The 23,186-nt window shown below is 35.3% G+C and overlaps 1 protein-coding gene across 1 annotated transcript; it reads left to right on the top strand.

Annotated features, from left to right (window-relative positions):
* The first annotated feature begins 14,521 nt into the window (after positions 1-14,521).
* On the top strand, positions 14,522-22,103 carry LOC110104483 (high-affinity nitrate transporter-activating protein 2.1-like). Its single transcript, XM_020833624.2, has 2 exons — positions 14,522-14,769; positions 21,419-22,103. Exons 1-2 carry the CDS (start codon positions 14,625-14,627, stop codon positions 21,889-21,891), a joined length of 618 nt encoding a protein of 205 aa, XP_020689283.1. The 5' UTR covers positions 14,522-14,624; the 3' UTR covers positions 21,892-22,103.
* Positions 22,104-23,186: the final 1,083 nt, after the last annotated feature.

Raw genomic sequence — 23,186 nt, 5'->3', positions numbered from 1 at the left:
AAATGCAAAAACCAACCATCAACGAAAGGCAGCAAAGACAACCGAGAACATCAGCACCAACCCACAAATTATTTCCGCCCACGTTTACCCCTCCCACGAGAGGGAGAGGAAATTGAAACCACTGGCCTATCATTCTTTATGGGAAAAATAGCCACAGGTTCATCCTCCCCACTAACTTCTGAAGACGAATCAGATGAACACTGCAGCCAATCAAGTTGAATCCTAACATCCTCCCCTGAATTGACACCCAACTGTGCCTTAGGTGAAACAAAATTAACAGGGACCTCAAAAAAATGACCTATTATAGAAGGCATAATTGGAGAAATACGCTTATGATCAAAACCAGGTCCCTCTGGCACCACACCCAAAGGTGTAACCATGCCAGAGTCAACAGAATCCTCCACAGCCACACAATGCATCTCATTAGCATTTAAAAGACATGGAGCTGACACAACATCCCCCACAGACAACACAGAACGCTCATTAACAGCACAACCCAAAAGACCATTAGCACTAGCACAAGCACGTGAAACATGAATAGAAGGTAAAACCCCAGCCACCTTATCCACTGAAACCTTCAAATTATACCCGTCAACACCAACCTCAACAATATAAATCTTCTTGTTCAACGAAATAACAAGCACATGGTTAGGAGAATCCGGCACCAGAGACCCAAACCCATTAACATAAATCGAAACAGCATCATCTTCCTCAAAATTACCAACATCACAACCCAGTCCTTGAACCTCAGGCACCAACACAACAGGGTTCACAAAGACATCGGGGTTCACAGAAACCTCAATAGGAGTAGGGGAATTAGGCAACACAGCCTCAATACAATTAACGGGTGAACCAACATTAGCCGCAATACCCACATGACCAACAAACCCCAAGGAGATAGGAGACACACACCCCAGGTTCACCCCCTGGTCCACCCCAATAACCGGAACAACATTGTCAACCGGGTCAGAAGCATTAACCAAATGAGAACAAGAAGCTTTGGCCAAGTTTGGGGGCAGGAATAAACATTCCGCTTTGGAATGACCTAAAGAGCTACAATGATCACAGTAAAATGGGATGTCCTCAAAGATAACAGACTGGACATACCCCAGATTCTCCGGCCCAATCCACACATTGTTTGAAAACTTTTTAGAAACGTCTAATTCGACCAACACACGAGCAACAGAGGATCTAGAATCATGATAGTAGCATGATCAATTTTAAGGGGCGGCCAAAAATGGAGCCAAGCCCCTGAAGGATTCTCGGGGAGTGAAACATGAATAGAAGGTAAAACCCCAGCCACCTTATCCACTGAAACCTTCAAATTATACCCGTCAACACCAACCTCAACAATATAAATCTTCTTGTTCAACGAAATAACAAGCACATGGTTAGGAGAATCCGGCACCAGAGACCCAAACCCATTAACAGAAATCGAAACAGCAACATCTTCCTCAAAATTACCAACATCACAACCCAGTCCCTGCACCTCAGGCACCAACACAACAGGGTTCACAAAGACATCAGGGTTCACAGAAACCTCAATAGGAGTAGGGGAATTAGGCAACACAGCCTCAATACAATTAACGGGTGAGCCAACATCAACCGCAATACCCACATGAGCAACAACCCCCAAGGAGATAGGAGACACACCCCCCAGGTTCGCCCCCTGGTCCACCCCAATAACCAGAACAACATTGTCAACCGGGTCAGAAGCATTAACCAAATGAGAATAAGAAGCTTTGGCCAAGTTTGGGGGCAGGAATAAACATTCTGCTTTGGAATGACCTAAAGAGCTACAATGATCACAGTAAAATGGGACGTCCTCAAAGATAACCGACTGGACATACCCCAGATTCTCCGGCCTAATCCACACATTGTTTGAAAACTTTTTAGAAACATCTAACTTGACCAACACACGAGCAACAGAGGGTCTAGAACCATGATAGTAGCATGATCAATTTTAAGGGGGCGGCCAAAAATGGAGCCAATCCCCTGAAGGATTCTCGGGGAGAACAAATGAGGTCACAGATTCGGGAAAGACAACCAGATTGGGATAATAAAAGATTCCACATTCACATCAAACGACGGAGACCATTTGATTAAACGCATGTAGCAATTGCTAATGAAATATGAACGATGCGGCAATAATTCAAATCATTCGCAAGTTTGATGAGAACATTCTTCGAATTAAGCACAGTAACAGTGACTTCATCGTTCAGCTTAAGATTAAAAAAGAACTTACGAATAGCATCAAGGCCAGTGAGAAGGAAATTTTCCAGCCAAGGCAAAATTAAATGGTTGAGCAAGTGCATGAATCTCAGCCTTAGAAATCCACAGAGAAGGTATCCCCCGATGGGAAGAGATTTTCAAATCAGGAAAGGGGGAAGCTAGGGTTACCGGAAAGCACCTCACGAAAAGACTTAGAAGATTTACCCTCAAGAAAATCGTCATCAACCAAACGCGAACCAGCAATCACAAAGCAAAGATACGAAAAAGTAGAGAAATATAATAAAAAAGTACAAAAAGGAGCAAAAAAACACTTCCCTGACCGGAGACGAGAGCGCTCACAACAGTAAAAATCGCCATGGAGGGACAACCCTAGCAGAGCAACACCCGAAAACATCCTGTCAATTGAAAACATAAATAACTCTTAATACTTATAATCTTCCAGTTTGGACAATACTATGGGTGTCAACTTCAGGTTGCCTGTTGGGATCGGGTCGAATTCAAAACTGACCCAACCCTATTTGGGTTGACCCGAACCCGAACCATTATTTGCAAATGGATCGATTTGTTCAACTGGTACTCGACATGTCGGATTTCCGAGTTGACTCCAGCCAACATGGATTTTACGGGATTTTGTTGAAGCTCTCTAAAGGGAAGAATAAGTGTGCGAAGATAGTGAGCTGTCAAGCTCCCGTCGCTACTTCCGATCAATCGAACGGACAGGACAATAAACGGCTTGCGGGACGGCGGATGAGACTGACACAGATGGCGGATGCGACATTATTGGCTATTCGGCTTGGCACGAATGGCGGAGCTGACGCAACATCTCTTTAGACAGTTAGACTTGATTGACACAATGGGATGGACACAGAACAGGAAACGATCGGTCCGGGTCAAACCAGGTTGATTTCGGGTTTCTGGGTCAACTCATACCCAACTTGATTTTGTAAACTGGTCAAAAACTTGAACCCGAATCAGACCCGTTTCTCAAATGGGTTGACCCTAACCCGAAATTTTTAGATCAAATTTTTAGGCCGTGTCAAATAATGACACCCCTAATAAAGAATTGTTATTTCAAGCTTGCTTTCATTCTGAAGAGAGATAGCAAGGAGCAACAAAATTTGTTTAAAAGTTTTGAATAATATTTTCAATACATTGCTAGATTCTTTCCTTGCAGTGGGATCTATTTCTTATTATTTCCAAATAAAAAAATGGATGCAACTTTTAGTTCAGATATGTATGTGGAAATACTAATTTCTTATTCTTTCCTTGTAGATGAGTATGTTGACTCATTGAAGAACTCACCAATCTTAGCTAGGTGTGGGCGAGCGAAGAAATTATTCTGTGCGGTTATCGAACGGTCCGAAGATAAATCAGGATGTGTCATGTCATCTGGTACACAATTAAAAAATGACATGGCTCATCCTAATTTACCTCCGAACGGTGTCCAATGATTATACAAAATAATTTCTCGAGAGTGACTCTTCAAAAGTAAGAAAAAAATGATATTTTAAACTGAATGATTGTGCCTCATATGATAAGGAGATATAGTTTTGACTCGAGATGACCGATTTAACATTATTAAGCTTTAGGCTAAGCATCTTCTGGTGGAGAAATTATTTTGTGCGGAGTCCAGACAAGAAGAACGTATTACTGCACATTTAGAAGTGCACCATAGCCTTTGTTCTGTGTTGTATTAATTCTAGCTAATTCTAATTCTTTGAAATATTTGGATATTTAATAAACTTATCTTAATCTTAATTATTTAATGTTATTCACATATATATCCTCAAATTATGTGATAATAGCCTGTCAATGATCTCACATAATATAAAAACATCATTATCACTTGATTAAATTTTAATTAGAGTAAAATTTAAAACTTATAAATTATGTTAAATAAATATAATTAAAACTGATTAAAATTTTAATTATAAAATTGAATTTTAAAATTTAAATATATTATGATTAATCTTATTTTTTATCTAATTATATTTTTGTCTTGGTATTATTGACGGGTAAGGTAAGTTATAAATTAATAAAGCAATAATTGCTGGCTTTATAAAATTATATTCATCTATTTTAGGGCATCTCCAATGAAGAAGTCCATTTTTCACGGCAAAATACCGCAAAACTCCAAAATGAAGTGGTGACGCTCCAATCGAACGCCTTTTTTGTGCTTCTGCGAAGGTAACGATCCTACTCCCTTTGGCACGTTTTTTCGGTTGAGAGAATAATATAGCGTGGGTGAACAGTGCAACCCCAATATTGACGTCGCACTGTTCACCTGCAAGTAAATGACGGAAGATTTGGCGTTTGGCTGGAGCGATCGAACGACGTCATATGCTCGTTTGACGTTCGGTTGGAGATGCTCTTAGACCAAAGCAAAGCCACGAGGTCCGTAGTTCAAACAGAACAAATGTGATTTAGGAATGATTTGACATTTTACAAAATGTTGCAATCCAAAAAGAAATTAGATATTTAGAAACGTATTTTTTAATGCTACTTTGGCTTAATATTTGGCGAGCCAATTATATAAAAATAGCCCATTTATAAAAATAATTGAAAAAGGATCTGTGAATAAAATATTGCCACGTCATTCATTGGCCATTTAAGCCAGCCAATTTCGGTCTGTAATGCATTTCCTTATTAATTATCATAGATTTTTTAAAAGAATGAACTTTAATTTAAATTAGGAATGTAAGTAAAGTATTAAAAAAAAAATTAAAAGAAGCAAATTAGTCAAATAAAATGGTGCATTCAATTGAATGCATCAAACTATTTGACGTATTTAGAATAAGACAAATTATTTGGCATATTCAATGGAATGCGTCATATTGTTTGGCGCATTCCATTGAATGAACCTTTTAGTATGACGCATTGCTATAGTTCTGTAAAATTTAGTTCAGCTGATTGGGAGGCATGGCAGATAATGTGCTAAATGATTTGATTCATTCTAAAGAATGCGCTAAATTATTTGGCATTCAATGAAATGCACCAAATAATGCACTAATTTATTTGACTTATTTGCCCCGTTTTAAATTTTAAAACTTACATGCTCCTACTACTAAAATATATATATTATACATACTACTAAAAAAAAAAACCCCTTATCCTGTCAACAGCTCTCATTGTTTGAAAAAAATTTAATATAAGTGATTATGGGCCTTTCTGATATAGCTTTCTGCTTCTTTATTTTTCGGATAGCATCTTAATTTTATTTTACTATTATTTTTTTATTATTTTCTCACTACTTTTTAGATATTTCTATAGATGAAAGTAGTTTTTTACAACTATAATTTAGAAGTTATTTTTGTATAGTAATTTCACAACTAAGGATTCATTCGAGACAACTTTCTTATAGCTTTCTAAAACAATTTTTAGCACGAAATTTTCTAAAAACAATTGCTTAAGAAATCAGTAAGAAAACTGTCTCAAACAAAACCTAATTTTATGAAAAGTTATAGCCGTCCTAAACGGACCCTATGTACTAAAATATATGGTTAAAATATTTAATTTAGAAGAAATAATCAAATAACTCTTTTATTATTTTCTTAAAGTAGGATTTATTAAAATATAATTAAATAACTTGTCCATTTTATCATTTAGTAATGTTTTTTTTTTTGTGTGGGGGGATGGAAGTAATGCAATTGATTTTGACTTCGTTTGGGACGGCTTTTTCATTGCTTTTAATCTTAAAACAGAGTTTTAGCAAAAAATTAAAATTTTTATACTAAAATTCCGTTTTAAGAATCAACAAAAAAACCGTCCCAAACGAAGCCTTTGTTTTATTGATGTACTATAGTCAAAGTTATTTGTCCCTTCATTTTTATGAGCCTAAAAAGTAAAGGTAGTCTTTATTGACAACAAATTTCCGTGTTTAGTCCGTATAGTCACGAGTTAATCCATTTTTATGTATTTAATTAATGAATTAATGATGGATAAGAGAGTGGTTATTTCTAACAATAAAATATGACACATATTGAATTCATGATGAAAATCAAGCTAGAAAAAAAATGAATGCAAGAAGTAAGAAATTGCTAAGCTTTACAACGACATGCTTTTTATTATTATTATTATTATTTTGTGTTCTCAAGAAGAGATTGATGATTCTTAGTTATGAGCAGTGGCGGAGTTTGAAAGTTTTTATAAGGGGGGGTGGGGCAAATTTTTTTTTTTTAATTCTACCTTTTTTATGACATAACCATAAAATAATCATGTATTGATCAATCACTCAAACTAAATATTTTTTACTTTGAAAGTAATTTTCATGATGAGGATCTCACAAGTTACGTGATGAATTTTACTTTAGAGGTTTAATGGATCAAATTTATCTGTAACTTTTAACATTTTTTGCCCCTTCTAATACAAATTTGCACTTTTACCCTGTCATCTATAACAATTTTCTTGATATATCAGATATATGTAATTTAATTATCCAAAATGCCAAAAAAAAGTTATGTAAATTTGTTTGAGAATTTATGAATCATTTTCTTAAAATTATCTGAGTTATAATATTGATCAGCTTCTCACATGGTTCACTAATTAATACATGTTGGTTTTTAGTAATTTGTGGGGTCAAGAATATACTAAAAGAGTAATAAAAATAGTACATTTATCAATTTTTGCGTTCAACTTAGGCCATCTCAGCCGTCCATCATCAACCTTAGAGCTTCTCACATACTTTTACCCTTATCATCTCGCATGGTCTACTAGTTAAAAATAGTATATTGAGCTTGATTGTCACACTGATAAGCTTTTAACTAGCAAGGTGGAGATGATCAAATTTTATCGGTCGGCGTACGTTTTGGCGATTTTGTGAGTTTCAAGTAGGTTCTTATCTTCAAAGACATTACAAATAATCTTAATGTAAAGACCCAGGTTTCGTTTGGGACAGCTTTCTTATTGCTTCTTTAAGCATCTTTTTAATACAAAAATTTTAAATTTTGTACAAAATAGCTGCTTTAAGAAGCACTAAGAAAGTCATCCCAAACTAAGCCCAAATCTAATAATAATACTAGAATTAAAAATTAGTTCTCATATTGAGAGTGCAATAGAGAATAAGAGTGTCATTGCATGCAGACGTTCATATTTTTCGAGGAAATTAAAGCTTACGTATTTATGCATGGATATCAATAATGATTGAAATAAATATGCTATATGTATCTACGTAGGTCTCCTTTCAAATACAAGATATGACGAAGATGTATTCAAACATAATTCCAAAATATATCAACAATAACTTAAAGAAGATGTACAAATTATCAATGTCATGTATGGAGTTATTACACTTAGGACATCAAGCTCAATATATCTTTGTTGAATCCTTCGTCCATTGACAGATAAATTATTACGTATCGTCATCGGGCTGTCAGGAGGAGAATCAAGATACATCAAGTCATCCGGTACATAGCGATACACAACAAAATGGTGATATGATAAGTCCTGATTCGCCTCCGAACAGCATTCGGTGATCACACGTAATAATTTCTCTCATTGATGATAACTATAGGTGGGTACCTCCATTAAGTGCATAGCTTATTAATAAAAATTTTGACACTCACATTACTTACAAGAAATTTGGTTTAAACAATTAGTTGTAAGACCTCTTTATTGGATTCTTTGTCATATATGGAGAAAAGTCTACTAAATGCTATCACTGTAGGGTAGAAGGAATGTCTATATCATTTACGGAAGAACATGAATAAGTACTCCTTTGTGATGATGGTAACATTGTTATTATTCTCCCCTAGAAGAATTAAGGGATTGTAACTGATGATTGAGTGAAGATTGGTGTGTTTAATGCACATGTGCCTACAGCTAGGCCAAAGGAGAAAAAAAAAATTATAAAGGCCAACAACAAAATATACAAAGGAGTCCAAAAACAAAAGGATTTTATATATGCAACAATTGAGGATTTTAGAGTCATTATGGGAGCCCTTTGTAAATAATTAAAAAAACTATAACAAATATTTTCTTACAAATTTCCTTTTAATGCAGAGAAATTATTGGGTTCGGACACCGGATACAGTTTATCATTCGGTACTTCACAGTACCGAATATACTGAGCTCGGTATTGCTTTGTACTGCTCATTACTGAGTTCAGTACCGAATATAGGATGATGTGGCGCATTTTCATTGGCTCCGGACGCCGTATGGTGACGGGACCCAATAATTTCTCCTTTGTAAAGCACTCATCCCTGATTATAGGAACCGCCTGAAAAGGACATGGTGTGGACTAGGAAAGCTATGGCCATCCGCCATATGATATGGAAGAAATTGGGAGATTGGATTCGCATCTTCTTCTTTCTCTCACATTCCCAGCTTGCCACTCGAACGCCCCTCACCCCTTCAGCCCCTCCAAATTTGTCATTGTGAGTAAACTTGCGATTGCTTCCTTCGCCATTGATCGCTTCGTCGTTTCCTGTTATCGTTCATAGCATTTTTTTTTTTTTTAAGAAACGATATGAGCGATGTATTTCTTGTTTGATTCGGTTTGTATGAACTTTCTCAATGCAAAACTTTTGCCCTTTGTGATTTCTTATTTGCGATATTTGGTTTAATTGTGCTTGTTTAAAGTTATTCTGCGCTGCCTTCAACGCAGAAGGATAATTGCATTTATGTTAGATTTCTAATTTGGAATTTTTTTTCCTAAGCATAAAGTTTGTGTGAAATAATAATTTGTAACATCAAAGTAAGCAGACCATTAAAAGAGAAGCATAATATTAAGTGTTGCAGAGATGCAGATGCTTAGATGGATGAGTGGCTTTACTCTTAAAGACAAGATACGAAATGAGCATGTAAGTGAAAAGTTTGGAGTAGCTCCAGTGGAAGATAAGGTTAGAGAGAGTCACCTTAGATTGTTTGGTCACATAAAACAATGACCTTCTGATGACCCAATTAAGAAAGTAAATGTATTATATTTGACTTATGTTAAGATAGGTAGAGTTAGACTTAAATGGAAAAAGTGATGCACAAAAGAAAGCATAAAAAAAATAAAATTTACAATCCACTAACTTTAGTTTTATGCAAAGTAAAGTTTTAAAAAGCGCATAAAGTTAATTGTTATCCAAATATATTTAAATTACACTCAGAAAAACTCATATCCAACTAGTTAGTATACCAAGTTTAAGAGAATATTTAATTTTATTGTGTAATTTATTTAATTTTAACATGCCTTGGGGGTCTAATTTATGATAAAATTCAAAAATATTTTGTTTTCTCAATAAGGCAATTGACATCAAGCAATATCAGCAAGTGTCCAATATATAGAAGAAAACAAATCAATTAGTAGTTATCAGCAAGCAATCAATGGCTGTCAGTTGGAAACCACTTTATTAATAATCCCATCATGCCAAATCAACATCAATGAATGCATTGACCTCAGCTAGAGTGTCAATAGGAAAGGGATCCTAGGTAAATTTGCCTTGATTCATAAAGTTTGACTTTGATGAATTATGCATGTATATTATTCTTAAAGAAAAAATGGCCATGGGCATAAATATTGTGCTTCTCTTGAAGTAATTTATGAATTCTTATATGGGACGATTTTTTTACTGCTTCTTAAAGTAATTTTTTAGACAAAATTATGTTTAGAAGAGTAAGAAAGCCGTCCCAAACGAAACCTAAGTCTGTCATCCCATAGTTATTGAAATATCAACGAAACATTATCTTGATCGGGCGCGAATCTCAAGGCAAAAATCATGTTGGAAATTTTAAAAATTAAATTGGAGACCATTTGAACTCCAATTTCAGCGAACTTATAGTTGAGCTGAACATCTCGGAAATAAGAACCTAACGACACCAAATTCGACCCAGTCCGAGCTTAAATTGGTCCAAATCAAAGACCCGAAGCACATTTGGAAGGTTCAATCCTTAATTTGGATGACCAAATAGTTTCCAAATATGGCATGCTTATAGTGGAATCAAGCGGCTAGAGGAGACAAATCCAACGAGCCTAAGATCGTAGAATTCTGAAATCATTAGAGCCTTCAAATATCTGATAAACAGTCCACGATCAAGAGATTCAACAACGACCGTCCATTCAAACCATTCCCAATTCACCCCTGATCTTCCTCATATTTAATGGCCATGCCACTATCAGAAAACTATAAATAGTTCCTCATTTCTTTTAAGAGGGGACCCCAAGCAAGAAGAGAAGAAGAGAAGAGAAGAAAGAATAGAAGGAGGAGAAGGAAGAAGCTCCTCATTGACTACCGTCGAACTTTCATCCGACAGCCGACCGATGCAGTTATTAAGCAAGGAGGCAAGAAGAGAAGGAAGAAGCTCCTCCTTGACCACTGTCGGTCTTTCATCCGACAGCCGACCGACGCCGGAATTAAGCATTGAGACAAGAAGAGAAGGAATAATCTTCTCCTCGACCACCATCAGAGTCCTCCCGATCTCCAAGTGATGTCGGAGTTTGGCCCGAACTACAAGGGATGTCAGAGTTCCGGCCGAACTCCAAGTGACGTCGGAGTTCCGCCCTACAATGAAGTGATGCAGGAGTTCTGCCTGATCACCCAACGTCGTCGGAATTGTAACATCTGTTTGTAGCTGAATTTCAACTCGAGAGTTGTAATCTGATCATCCTTAATTTCAGGGACGAGTCATCCATTTGTAACTTAAACAAACACTAATGAAATATTGTCAATTGGGCGTGACCCCGTGGTTTTTCCCTTTACAGGATTTTCCACGTAAAAATACTTGTGTTTCTTTTTCATTCTGTTTGTGTGTTGGATATCTGTGCAACGCTGAGATAAAAAATTACTAACTCTATCGCCGCGTATATCCTAACCCGCAACAGTTATATCTATCATCACTATTAGACACAATCTTTATATGCAATATAACTTTTGAAACAAAACTACAATGCCTAAATTCAATACAGGCACATTAGGGCCCTGTAGGTTTTTTTTCTCAATCCTAATTAATCCTGTTTACATGATCTTATCTTGTGATTGACAGGGACATCTCCACTGATTGTAAAATTATGGCACCTGGGAAGGGTTTATCAAGTACACAGGTGAAGCAACCCTTAATCTCCTTTGGAGTCATGCTTACAGCATGCAGATATTCCTGATGGTTGCTCCTTCTTCGGCATTCCTTGGTACTACCGTCACAACATTCAGGTCCTGAGAAGAGAGAAATTATTCTGTGCGGAGTCTGGACCTCACTCAGAGACTAATAAAAACGTGTCACATCATTTTAAAAGTGTGCCGTACTCGATACCGAGCGCAATCAAAAGCTGATTATATGTTGCCATCTGCCACTGGACCCTGATGCCGCAGCTCCAGAGGCTCTTTTATGGAACTGTGAGGAAGTTCTCAATGTGATGCATGGATATACAGATGCGTGAAGGCATGTCTTTCTGGCCATGATCATAAGGGTGGTTACTCGGTTGATTCACATGGCATTCACCACCGAGTTCTTGAAGCTGCTCTTGAGTGCCCTCCTGGCTCTAATGCATTTGGTTATGTGGATGTCTACCATGATAGGCTCTCTCTTGTTGGTACTGATAGGATGGTCTCCACTGAGATGGTTTTTGAACCTTGAGAGAATTGGCAGGACAACTATGTTCTGCTTCTCTTTTACTGTTAATATTTCAGTTGTGATGAACTGAAGGATATACCTTCCTGTGTTTTTTTTTTTTTTCTCTAAATCTTAACCTCAAATGAAGGTTGGGGGTGAGTATTTCTTCATGTAAATAGTAATAAACAGGTCATTGATTGTTCAAGATCTTCTTTGATCAGTTGATGTTTCCATTTTTCTACATGTTTCATTCAATGAATTTATGGTATTATATGTATTTTACTACTAATTTGTAGAATGCTTAAGAGACTACGAGTCTTCAAACTAGGAGAGTATCCACTATGCTTAAAAAAGGCCTCCAAAGTATTCCTCATCACCGCTTATTTATAAGATTTTGAGGGCTATATGAAATGCTACACAAGAATACAACATTACACAGAATATTCGTACAATGATACAAACTGCCTAGACATGTATCACCCTATGACTAGCTGAAGGATGGCAAGGTTGGAAGGCTTTGATGAGTTGCTTTGGGTGAGTCCAGTAGTGTCGAGTGGGCAAGGTTCAAATCATATTTGATAAAAATTCAAAACTTTTTAAAACTATATTGGTGCTATGCTCATGTGATACATGGATATACAGATGCGTGATGGCATGTCTTTCTGGCCATGATCATAAGGGCGGTTACTCGGTTGATTCACATGGCATTCACCACAGAGTTCTTGAAGCTGCTCTTGAGTTCCCTCCTGGCTCTAATGCATTTGGTTATGTGGATGTCTACCATGATAGGCTTTCTCTTGTTGGTACTGATAGGATGGTCTCCACTGAGGATTTTTGAACCTTGAGAGAATTGGCAGGACAACTATGTTCTGCTTCTCTTTTATTGTTAATATTTCAGTTGTGATGAACTGAACGATATACCTTCCTGTGTTTTTTTATTTTTGTTTTAGTTGGTATCTGTTGATTCCAATTAGTTATTCGGTGTTTATTGAACATTACTCTGCCTTAATAATCTTGAAATTGGATTATCTTATGCTTGGTTTGGGATGACTTTCTTATTATTTCTTAAAGCAGCTTTTTACTATAAAAATTAAAAAATTTTGAACTAAAAAGTTGTTTTAAAAAGCAGAAATTATGAATATAAGGCTTTGTTTGGGACGGCTTTCTTGCCGCTTCTTAAAGCAGCTTTCTAGTTAAAAAATTAAAAATTTTGTACTAAAAAGCTGCTTTAAGAAGCAGTAAGAAAGCCGTCCCAAACGAAGCCTAAATGTGAGAATATCTTGTAAAAAAAAAGAATCAACCTCATTAGATGCTAGTAGCTTAGTTGGAGGAATTGAAATTATGAATTGTTCTTCATCAAATAACACATCACCTATGCTTTTACACTGAATTATCAAATTTTATCACTTTGTATATAAGATTTATGTTATATTCAAGGAAAATAATTCATTGTACCATTAATCATTTACTTTGTTTTTCGAAAATATCTAATCAACTTGTTTATCTACTTTTCCTTATCTTTCATTCAATTCAAGAATGATATTATGTGATTTTATTAAAAAGTAATTGGTCAACATGCAACTTCATTATTATGAGAATATGCGTTCGAACAAGGTTCATATCATGATATGATAAGATTTGAATTATAGTTCTAAATCAAGTGGGACCCTGGTCGTTGGAAAATTATTACGTCTAGTGTCTGGATTCGTCCGGACACCAATCCAGGCGCGACAGCGTCTGAATTGGGTGTCTGGATTCGTCCGGACACCAATCCAGGCGCGACAGCGTCTGAATTGGGTGTCTGGACGTCCGGTGACCGGACGTAATAATTCGCCATGGTCGTTAGGATCATGATGAATTCGCTTCATGATTCATTTAGGTATACTCACCCAAGCTCAAATGAACTTGTTTTGCACCCAAATTCATATTGAGCATATTAGTAGTAAGATTCTACCACTATTTGTGAACAATTATAAGTCCAACCGAGATTAAAAATAGACCGATCAATTTGCTTTTAAAAATCAATCAATACGAATATGTGTCTATCTTATAGTCATCTTAAAATAGAAATTAGTGTTCGTGAATCACAAATTCAAAATCAGTATTTTCTTTACATGAGACTTCAAAACTTTTCTTCCATTGATTAGCTACAAAATTCTTTTATTACTTTTTTTTTTCAAAAATACATTTAAAAATAACATAGTTGTCTAGACGATTTAATATGTTTTTTATTTTATTTTATTTTATTAAATTAATTATGATAGTTTTTAAAAAAAATTGCCCAAAGTACATTAAGCACGGACATAATGAGCACCAAAATATCATTATTAATAATTAAAAATAATAAGTCTTGCACTCTAATATGAGTCATTAATCAAAAAAATATATAAATATAATATTATCATAAAGATAATATAAAATAATTTAAATTTATTAAATTTATTTTGCTATGAATGAAATATATATAAAAAAAATTAATTTTCATTCAACTACAAATAAATTTAATATTTAACAAAATACCCACGCAATTTTTTGTCCCATAAAATTCTCTGATTCACACAATGAAAATTTCAGTCTAACAAAAAAGTCCGTTTGTACTAAAAAAAAGTAATAAAAAATAAAAAGTCAACTATATTTTTCGTCGGCTTTTGGCCGTCTTTAGGTGGAGACACCCTCAATTATTAACATAATTATATTAATAACCCTCTGAGTCCTCTCAAATGATATTTTCTTCTTTTGCTTTAACAAAAGCCCATTTTCGTTCTCCGACTCTCCATCTACTTCACTATAAGAATTTGCCTCATTAGTTGCTCTGAGGCAGAGAGAGAGAGAGAGGGAGAGAAGCGCCCAAATTACAGTTCAGTATGGTCTCAGCTTCAGCTGCCTCTGTCTCTGTTTGTCTTATTCTTCTTCTTTTAGGGAGCTTGATGGGGCCAGTCATGGCGGAAGTGTACTTCTCCTCCCTTCCCCGGAATCTTATAGTCTCTGCTTCTCCAAAGCCAGGCCAAGGTATTTATTGACGAATTTTCCATTGTAGGTTTCATCTGTTAATTCGTCTGGTTTTTTTTTTATATGGATTGAAGCCCTTTTGATTAACTATGAAGGAATCCCTAGATCAGATGATATTATGCTTCTTTGTTAAATTTGAAATTATTTAAAAAAAGGATCAGTCCAAAACCTCAGGTTTATCAATCCTCTCTTGATAAAAACAAGGGATCTTTTTCTCTCTATCTAATTTGATTTTATATACATAAATATGACTCATATATTTTTTTGAGTAAATATGCCCCAAAGTGTGCTTAGGATCAAAATACCCCTTGTAGTAAGAAGCACTTATGTAAAGACAGATTGAGAATAAGGTTAGAATATTATTCTAAGAGAATTTAGACCTTGTTTGATTGTTGTTCAAACTATACTCAAATAGCTCAAATAGCTCAAATAGGGTTTGAATAGTATTATAGTTTGAAGTTTGAACAGTATTTGAACAAAACCTAACCCATCAAACATAGCAAATGGTGTTCAAGCAACTATAACAAGTGTCAACAACAACAACAACATCAAACCTTTATCCCATTACATGGGGTCACCTATATAAAATTATAAGGTAGATTCAATAGGAATATTTATGAATAAAGAGACAACAAAAAAGTTATTATTGTTGGGGATATGAAAATAAATCACACAATGAAACAAATAAGAAAAAATAGAATGCAACGGAAAGTAAATGACACTAGGATTTAATGTGAAAAAGCTCAAAATCAAGATAAAAACTATAAAGTCACATCACACTAAGAAATCCACTATAAAAAGTGGGAGAAATAAGTGTAGATCTCTCTTCTCTCTTACTCTCTCCTTGATTCTTTCACTCACACCATTCTCGCACACTAAACAAAAGAGAAAAACCTTTATTTACTATCAAGGGATGCCACTCTTGAGGAAAATGAGAAAGAAATTGTCCAGTCCTCCTTGAAGAGCTATGACATCAGTTTTGAGTACTACGATGCTCAACACTACCTCTAATCCGCTTGACAATGCAGCAGCGCTGAATTTGGAGCGTTGTGGCGCTCCGCTCTCTATTTTTTCTCTATCCCAGCAAACTTTGCAGCGCCGAGTGCTCGTGTACACAGTGCTAAGATGCTCGGGTATATAGTGTCGGGTTGCTTAGATACACTGCACCGGAGCATTATACTAGAAAAAAAAAAAAGTCGTGTGCAAGTCACCTGAACCCAAACAGGGTGGGGACATCTCGCACCCCCCAATGAGCAAGAGAAATTGACTCAAGGTCCAATGCAACAATACAACCTCTCGATTGATATACATAATCAAATTCCACACAAACCAACAATTACAACATGAATGAGACAACAATTTATAGATATCCACCACAAATCTATAAACTATTAAATAGTAAAGAGCTACCACAATAAATATGGCACAGTAGCTTATTAGATGAAAATCATTAAAATAAATTTAGTTCGAAGTGATACTACAACCAGATCTGCATATGCTTAAGTTCTCTTTGAATTTTCTATCGACCTTCACTCGTTGAGAACTTCTTCTTAAGTTAACATAAAGCTGTTAAATATATATCTATAATTATAAGACTAATAAGATATATAGAGTATAATTTAAGAGGTCTAACAAGTAATCATCTACAATAGTATGAAATTCAAGATATAACAAAAAATATGTAAATTTTATAAGTTTGAAAAAATGCTCCTCTTAAATATTTGATCAAATTTCTATCAACATCCACTTGGATTAACATTAAGGCTTCACTTTGTATAGCTTTCTTACTGTTTTTTAAAGCTATTCTTTAGTATAAAAATTTTTAATACAAAAAAGTTTTGTGCCAAAAAAATTGTTTTAAGAAACAGCAAGAAAGTCATCTCAAATGAAACCTTTTTCTTAGCAAGTTTTTTTTTTTTTTTACTTTTAATTAAAACAAAGAAAAGGTATAAAAGAGTACAAACTCGAACAAAAATCAACTATTCCTCCTAAAGAGGAAAGAGCATCCTGAAAAAGAAAACCAGACATGGAGCAATCAAAAGGAAAAGAGCAAAGAGATAAAAAACCCCTCAACTGACAATGAGAGGTCTCCCATGGTCTTGTAGAGGACACCAACAAAGCAAATGAAGGACCACTCCAGACAACAGCGATCCCATTTGATTGCGGCGGCCAATATACTACGAACAAGAAGACCCAACATTAATCCCAAACGAAGCCCAAATCTAATATTTTTTTTGAGTTTAGGGTTGAAAGTGTGAGCAAGATTCGATTAATAATGGAACAACTTTCAATTAACATTCAAAGCAAGCAACTAGATGCCTAATTTAATCTCGTGATTAGGGTTTAATGCTCAAAATAATCTCAAAATCATCAAGATTTAACTATAATGGTATCAAAATCATTGGATCTCTTTAAAATGATCTTCAAATATGAAAAACTACTAAAAAAATTTAGCATACTCATTACCAAAACAAATTCAAAAAATTTAAACTCCTCCAACATAGATCCTGAGCCAATTGTTTTCTAAATCTTTTGGATGCAAATCTCTTTAACCTATTATGGCTTGTGAAGTGGAGAGGTGGGAAACTATTAACAGTAAATAAATTAAAACCAATATTTACAATTCACCCATTCCCCCCGCTCTGGTGGGCATGCGCTCTGCTAGGGTTTCGGCCGCCGGTGCGAATCCTTTCGTGCAACCCTCCGACTGCGTCACTTCTTCCTGGGAAGTGTTTCTCTCCATTCTTTTTGGGTCTTTTGCTCTAAATGGCTGGTAAGCGGTTATTTGATGGTGGTTTTCTTGATGGGAAACCATCGTCCAAGTCATTTCGGGAGGCTCTTTCTGGTAACATCTCCCTTTTTCTTGAACTTAAAATTTCTACTCATCGTGGCCTTCCCTCGTTATGGATTTCTAAGGCCGAAATTTTATCGCTTGCTGCTCCTTTCGATTTTGCGTTGGTGGGGAAATTTCCGACTAACCGTCAGGCTCTTGAGGCCATTCGTAAATTCTTTTTCAATTTAAAACTCAATGGTGATTTCTCTGTTACAGTTCTGAATCCTAAGAATGTTTTGATTAAATTGGGTAATGATTTGGATTATTGTCGTATCTTTGCGCATCGTTCTTATTTCGTGAACAACCATTACATGCATTTGATTAAGTGGTCTCCGTCTTTTGATGTGGATGTTGAATCTCCAGTTATCCCTATTTGGGTGTCCTTCCCGAACTTGAGACCTCACCTCTTCTCTTTGAGGATTCTTCATGCCCTTAGCTTTATTTTCGATCGGCCCCTAAAAATCGATCATGCTACCTCCTCTGGTTCTCGCCCTTTGGTTGCACTGGTTTTTGTTGAGTTCGACGTATCTAAGAAATTCCCTGACAAGATTTGGGTTGGCTCGAAAAATTTAGGCTATGTCCAGTCAGTTACTTTGGAGGATTTGCCTTTGTATTGTTTGCATTGTAAATCCTTAGGTCATTCCAAGTTGAAATGTGGTTTTGCATCTGCATTTATCTTAGCCCCCCTTGCAGAAGGACATTCGTGCTGCTGCTGTGTCGGATTTAGATTTAGGACATATTAATTATATTTTTAATTCAAGTCCTTACCTGGTTGTTCTATCTCCTGTTGCTTTACCGTTTGTGCACCCTATTGAGATCAATTCCTACCCTCCTGGAATTTGTTCTAATGTTGTGGCTGATTTTGATTGTGAACTTGGTTCTATTCCTGCTGAGGAGGTGGTAGCCGTTGAGGGTGTTTTACATGTGTTTATATCTCCTCAGGCGGACACTGTTGTTGTCGGGCTCGAGTCTGGTGTCCTGACATCTCGTTTGTGTGTAAGTGATGTTGGTGGTGGTTTTAATTCCAAATTAGACTTGTCTTGTGTGGGTATTGTGTCTGCCCCGTGTGATTTTGTTGAGGCTGTTACGCATGGTGTGGGTGCTGATCAATCTGGGTCCTCTATTTCTCTTGCTATGTCATATGTAGAGTTCTTATCTGCTTCTCATATTCTGTTGGTTCCTGGGTGTGGTGTGGCCGATAATCATGATATCGCTTCATTAAATATGGTGGTGGATAATCCGGGGAAATCTGATTGTGCTCCTAATTGTGTTGTTGAAGGGAATGATAATTTTATGAACATCCCTATTTCTGTTTTGTCGAATGCTGAAATGCAAATCCTGTGGCTAAGTCCGTTAACAATTCGGTTTTGTTTCAAACTATTTGGCTTTTACTTAGAGAACGACTTGTCTTCTAATTCTAGTGGGGAAAATGGGGATTCTATTGATTTTGAGAAAGATGTTGTTGGTCGTGGTCATCATAAATTTAAACATAGAGGTAGGAAGTAATTGGCATGTTGTTTGGGTTGATTGCTTCCGTGGCTTTGGTGTTGATTGTACGATGATGAGGAGGCTCACACGTCCTCTCTGTGGCTTGGCTGATTTGGAACCTAGGTGCCATGTCTGTTCTAGCTCCACTCTGGTTTTGTCACCTATGGATGGCCTGTGCTTCCCTCGTGTGTTGGTGTTAGGGGCCTCCACCCTGAGTCCACTCTCGATACTTTCTTTCGTCCTGTTGGCTTTTGATTTTTTAGTTTTGTTATTGTGCTTGTTGTAGCTCGTGAATGTCATGTTCCTGTACTGTTGTATTTAGTTCGAAGTGATACTACAACCAGATCTGCATATGCTTGAGTTCTCTTTGAATTTTCTATCGACCTTCACTAGCTCGTTGAGAACTTCTTAAGTTGACATAAAGCTGTTAAACATATATCTATAATTATAAGACTAATAAGATAGAGTATAATTTAAGAGGTCTAACAAGTAATCATCGACAACATCATGAAATTCAAAATGCTCCTCTTAAATATTTGATCAAATTTCTATCAACATCCACTTGGAACAAAATTAAGGCTTCGCTTCGGACAGATTTCTTACTACTTTCTAAAGCTATTCTTTAGCATAAAAATATTTAGTGTAAAAATTTTTTGTGCTAAATAACTTTTTTAAAATACAGTAAGAAAGTCATCCCAAACGAAATTTTTTTTTCATCCCAAACGAAGCCCCTTTTTTTATCCCAAACGAAGCCTAAATCTAATATTTTTCTGAGTTTAGAGTTGAGAGTGTGAGCAAGATTTGATTAATATTGGAAAAACTTTCAATCAACATTCAAAGCAAGCAACTAGATGCCTAATGTAATATCTAAAGATGTGGAAGGCGCTGGGAAGAGGAAGTGTCAAGCAGCTTCTTTCTCCAAAGTCTATCATACATCTGCTTGAAGAAAAATTATTACGTGCAATTTTTGGACAAGTTCAGATACCGCACAGCATGGGCGGATTTCCATAGTAGTGAGGGGGGGGGGCAAATGCCCACCCTGCCGCACAGAATAATTTCTCTTGAGGAAAAAAACCGTTACTATTAGTAACGGTTTTTTAAATTCTGAAATAAGCTTTCGGTTATATTTTCTTAAGAAAATAAACAGGGTGCATATTTCTCCAATTTTCACCATCATATAATGCTCAAAACGATCTCAAAAACATTAAACTTTAACTATAATGATCTCAAAATCATTGGATCTCTTTACCAAAACAAATTCAACAAATTTAAAACTCCTCCAAACATCAATCCTGACCCAATTGTTTTCTAAGGCTTCGTTTGGGACGGCTTTCTTTCTGCTTCTTAAAGCAGCTTCCTAGAACAAAGATTTTAATTTTTATACTAAAAAGCTGCTTTTAGAAGCAGTAAGGAAGCCGCCCCAAACGAAGCCTAAATCTTTTGGATTGAGTTCTTTATCCTATTATGGCTTATGAAGTGGAGAGATTGAAAACTATTAACAGTAAAAAAAATTGTGAGAGGATATACTTAAAATTAAGCTTATTTAAAATCATCAGATATGTCAATTAAAATTTTAAATCAAAAAATAAATTTGATATCATTTCAAAAATAAAATACAAAAATTTGGAGAAATTTTATCCAAATCTTTAAAATATTTTCTAAAATAAAAATTAAATAAGATATTAATAATAAGTTTAGCATAATTTTAAAAAGGCTCAATTAATTATATCTTGAGCTTAAAATTCATTAAATTTGTTTTGAGATTAATGCTATTCATATACATAGTACTAATCTCGAAGTAAAATCAATCATTTTAAAGCTCGTCCTAAAATAATTTATATACTTCATTAAATTTTTATTTCTTACTAAGTCTTTGTTTGGTATAGCTTTCTTATTGTTTTATTTTTAAGATTGCAATTATAAATTTATTGGACTTCTAATTTTTTATTTTCTTAGAAATTTGTGTTAGGAAGTTATTTTTTAAAGCAACTTAACATTTAAATACATACATACCACCTTATACTACTCTATTTACATATTTAACACTTAAAACTTTAATATTACATACATACCACCCATAGTTCATTTTCATATAAAAAATGTGTGGTAGAAATGAAATATATGAGTGGTAGGAAAGAAATATGAGTGGTATACATGTAATATTAAAGTTTTGGGTGTTAGATATGTAAATAGAATGTTATAAAGTGGTATGTATGTAAATTTCCCAAAAAAAAATTCTCACTAGTTTTATAACTAACTTAACAAAAAGCTGCAGCTATTCCAAACGCATCTAATCTCTATTTAATGAAAATTCTGTGGTTAATTCAGTGCTGGAAGCTGGTGTGGACAACATCACCATAACATGGGGGCTAAACCAAACCCTCCCTCCGAACACCGCCGCCGCCTACAAGAACGTGAAGGTCCGACTTTGCTACGCGCCGAACAGCCAGGCCGACCGCGGGTGGCGAAAGACGACTGACGATTTAAAGAAGGATAAGACTTGCCAGTTCGGCATTACTCAACAACCCTACAGCGAAGTCAACTCCACGTTCGTCTATGGCGTGGAGCGCAGTATCCCTTCGGCCACCTACTTCATCCGAGTCTACGCCGTTGACTCTTCTGGTGCGGTGGTGGCGTACGGTCAGACCACCGATGCGAAGAAGAAGGCCGACTTATTTGATGTCGTCGGCATCACGGGTCGGCATGCGTCGCTGGATGTTGCCGCGGCATGCTTCTCGGCTTTCTCTGTGTTTTCGCTTGTTTTCTTTTTAGTGCTTGAGAGGAAGAAGACGAAGAAATAGATGTTGTATGAAGGCTCTCTTTTTTTTTTTGTTTATTTAATATAAATGGGTGGCTTTGATACATACAAGATCATAGTGTTCATTTGGAGAAACTATTATGTGCGGAGATCATACGCAAAATGTCATACAGAGATCAACTAGAATGTTTCACGTCGATGGTACCGAGCCGCAGTATCGAGTGCACGGGAGATGTAATTTATTTTGGTTGGTCTCCGGACGCCTGTCTTCACAGAATAATTAATCCTGCTTGGTCAATTTCTTACTGTTTTTTAGAGTAATTTTTTAAATTAAAAAAATTTTATATTAAAAAATTAACGTTAAAAATAATAAGAAAGTTGACTCAAAGGAAGTCTCATGGAATAAAGCCATCTTTGATTTAAATTTGAATTTGACTAATTAATTGATTGTGAGTTGGAGTTGAATCATGAGTTGACTTATTTTATATGAAGAAAAAAAGGATAATTGTGTATGATTTTAGGGGTTGTTTGGTTCGAAGAAAAGTGAATACAAAGTAAAATAATTGCCTTACTTTTTCACTTTTTAGAATTTTTTTTTGGATCAAAATCAAATCAAAGTTAAAGTAAAGTAAATGCATTATATTCCGTTTTGATGTTGTTGTGATAAATTGAAAAAATAGTAAGATAGGAGATGCATAATTAAACTTTTTTTGGTAATATTGTGACTAAAATTTTGAATTCTAAAATACTTTAAGTGAATTATTATTAATAATTTTTAAATAAGCTCGACTGATGAGTTGTCGAGCTGTGTTTGGATTGACTCGAATTTGACATGTTAGAACATGGAGCTCAACTTAGTGTATAATCAAGTTGAGCTTAAATTCACTTTAAAAGTACTCTTATCAACCCATAAGAAATGTTGATCTTTCCTTTGTTTTAGATTTATAAAATTTTAACAAAATTTTAATATCTAGAAAGTAAAAACTCACAAGTTTCTTCTTTGGAATTACATGAAGTTTATTATTTCTCCTCTTAGGTGGACATGAAAATTGGGAAGGCCTAATGAAAGATTTTTTTTTTTTTGGTACTAAGATTATGACTTATTTGGTTATGGATAAGATCTTTTTTCTCTTTCATAATGGCTTTGTTTTAAGTTAGCCACATAAGTTATTGTGTTATAGATCATGATAATTGTTGCCCTTCGAATCTTCGTACACACTAACGATATTAATAGTTGGATGGTCGAATAGTTGATTAATAATTTGCCTTGAGAATTCATTCTTTTTTTCGTATTATTAAGGCCGACTTCATAAATAGCAATCGCCATAAGAACCTCAA

Source organism: Dendrobium catenatum, unplaced genomic scaffold, assembly GCF_001605985.2.
Source record: "Dendrobium catenatum unplaced genomic scaffold, ASM160598v2 fragScaff_scaffold_80, whole genome shotgun sequence".
In the NCBI taxonomy this organism is placed as follows: domain Eukaryota; kingdom Viridiplantae; phylum Streptophyta; class Magnoliopsida; order Asparagales; family Orchidaceae; genus Dendrobium; species Dendrobium catenatum.
This window is presented reverse-complemented; position numbering and strand designations above follow the sequence as displayed.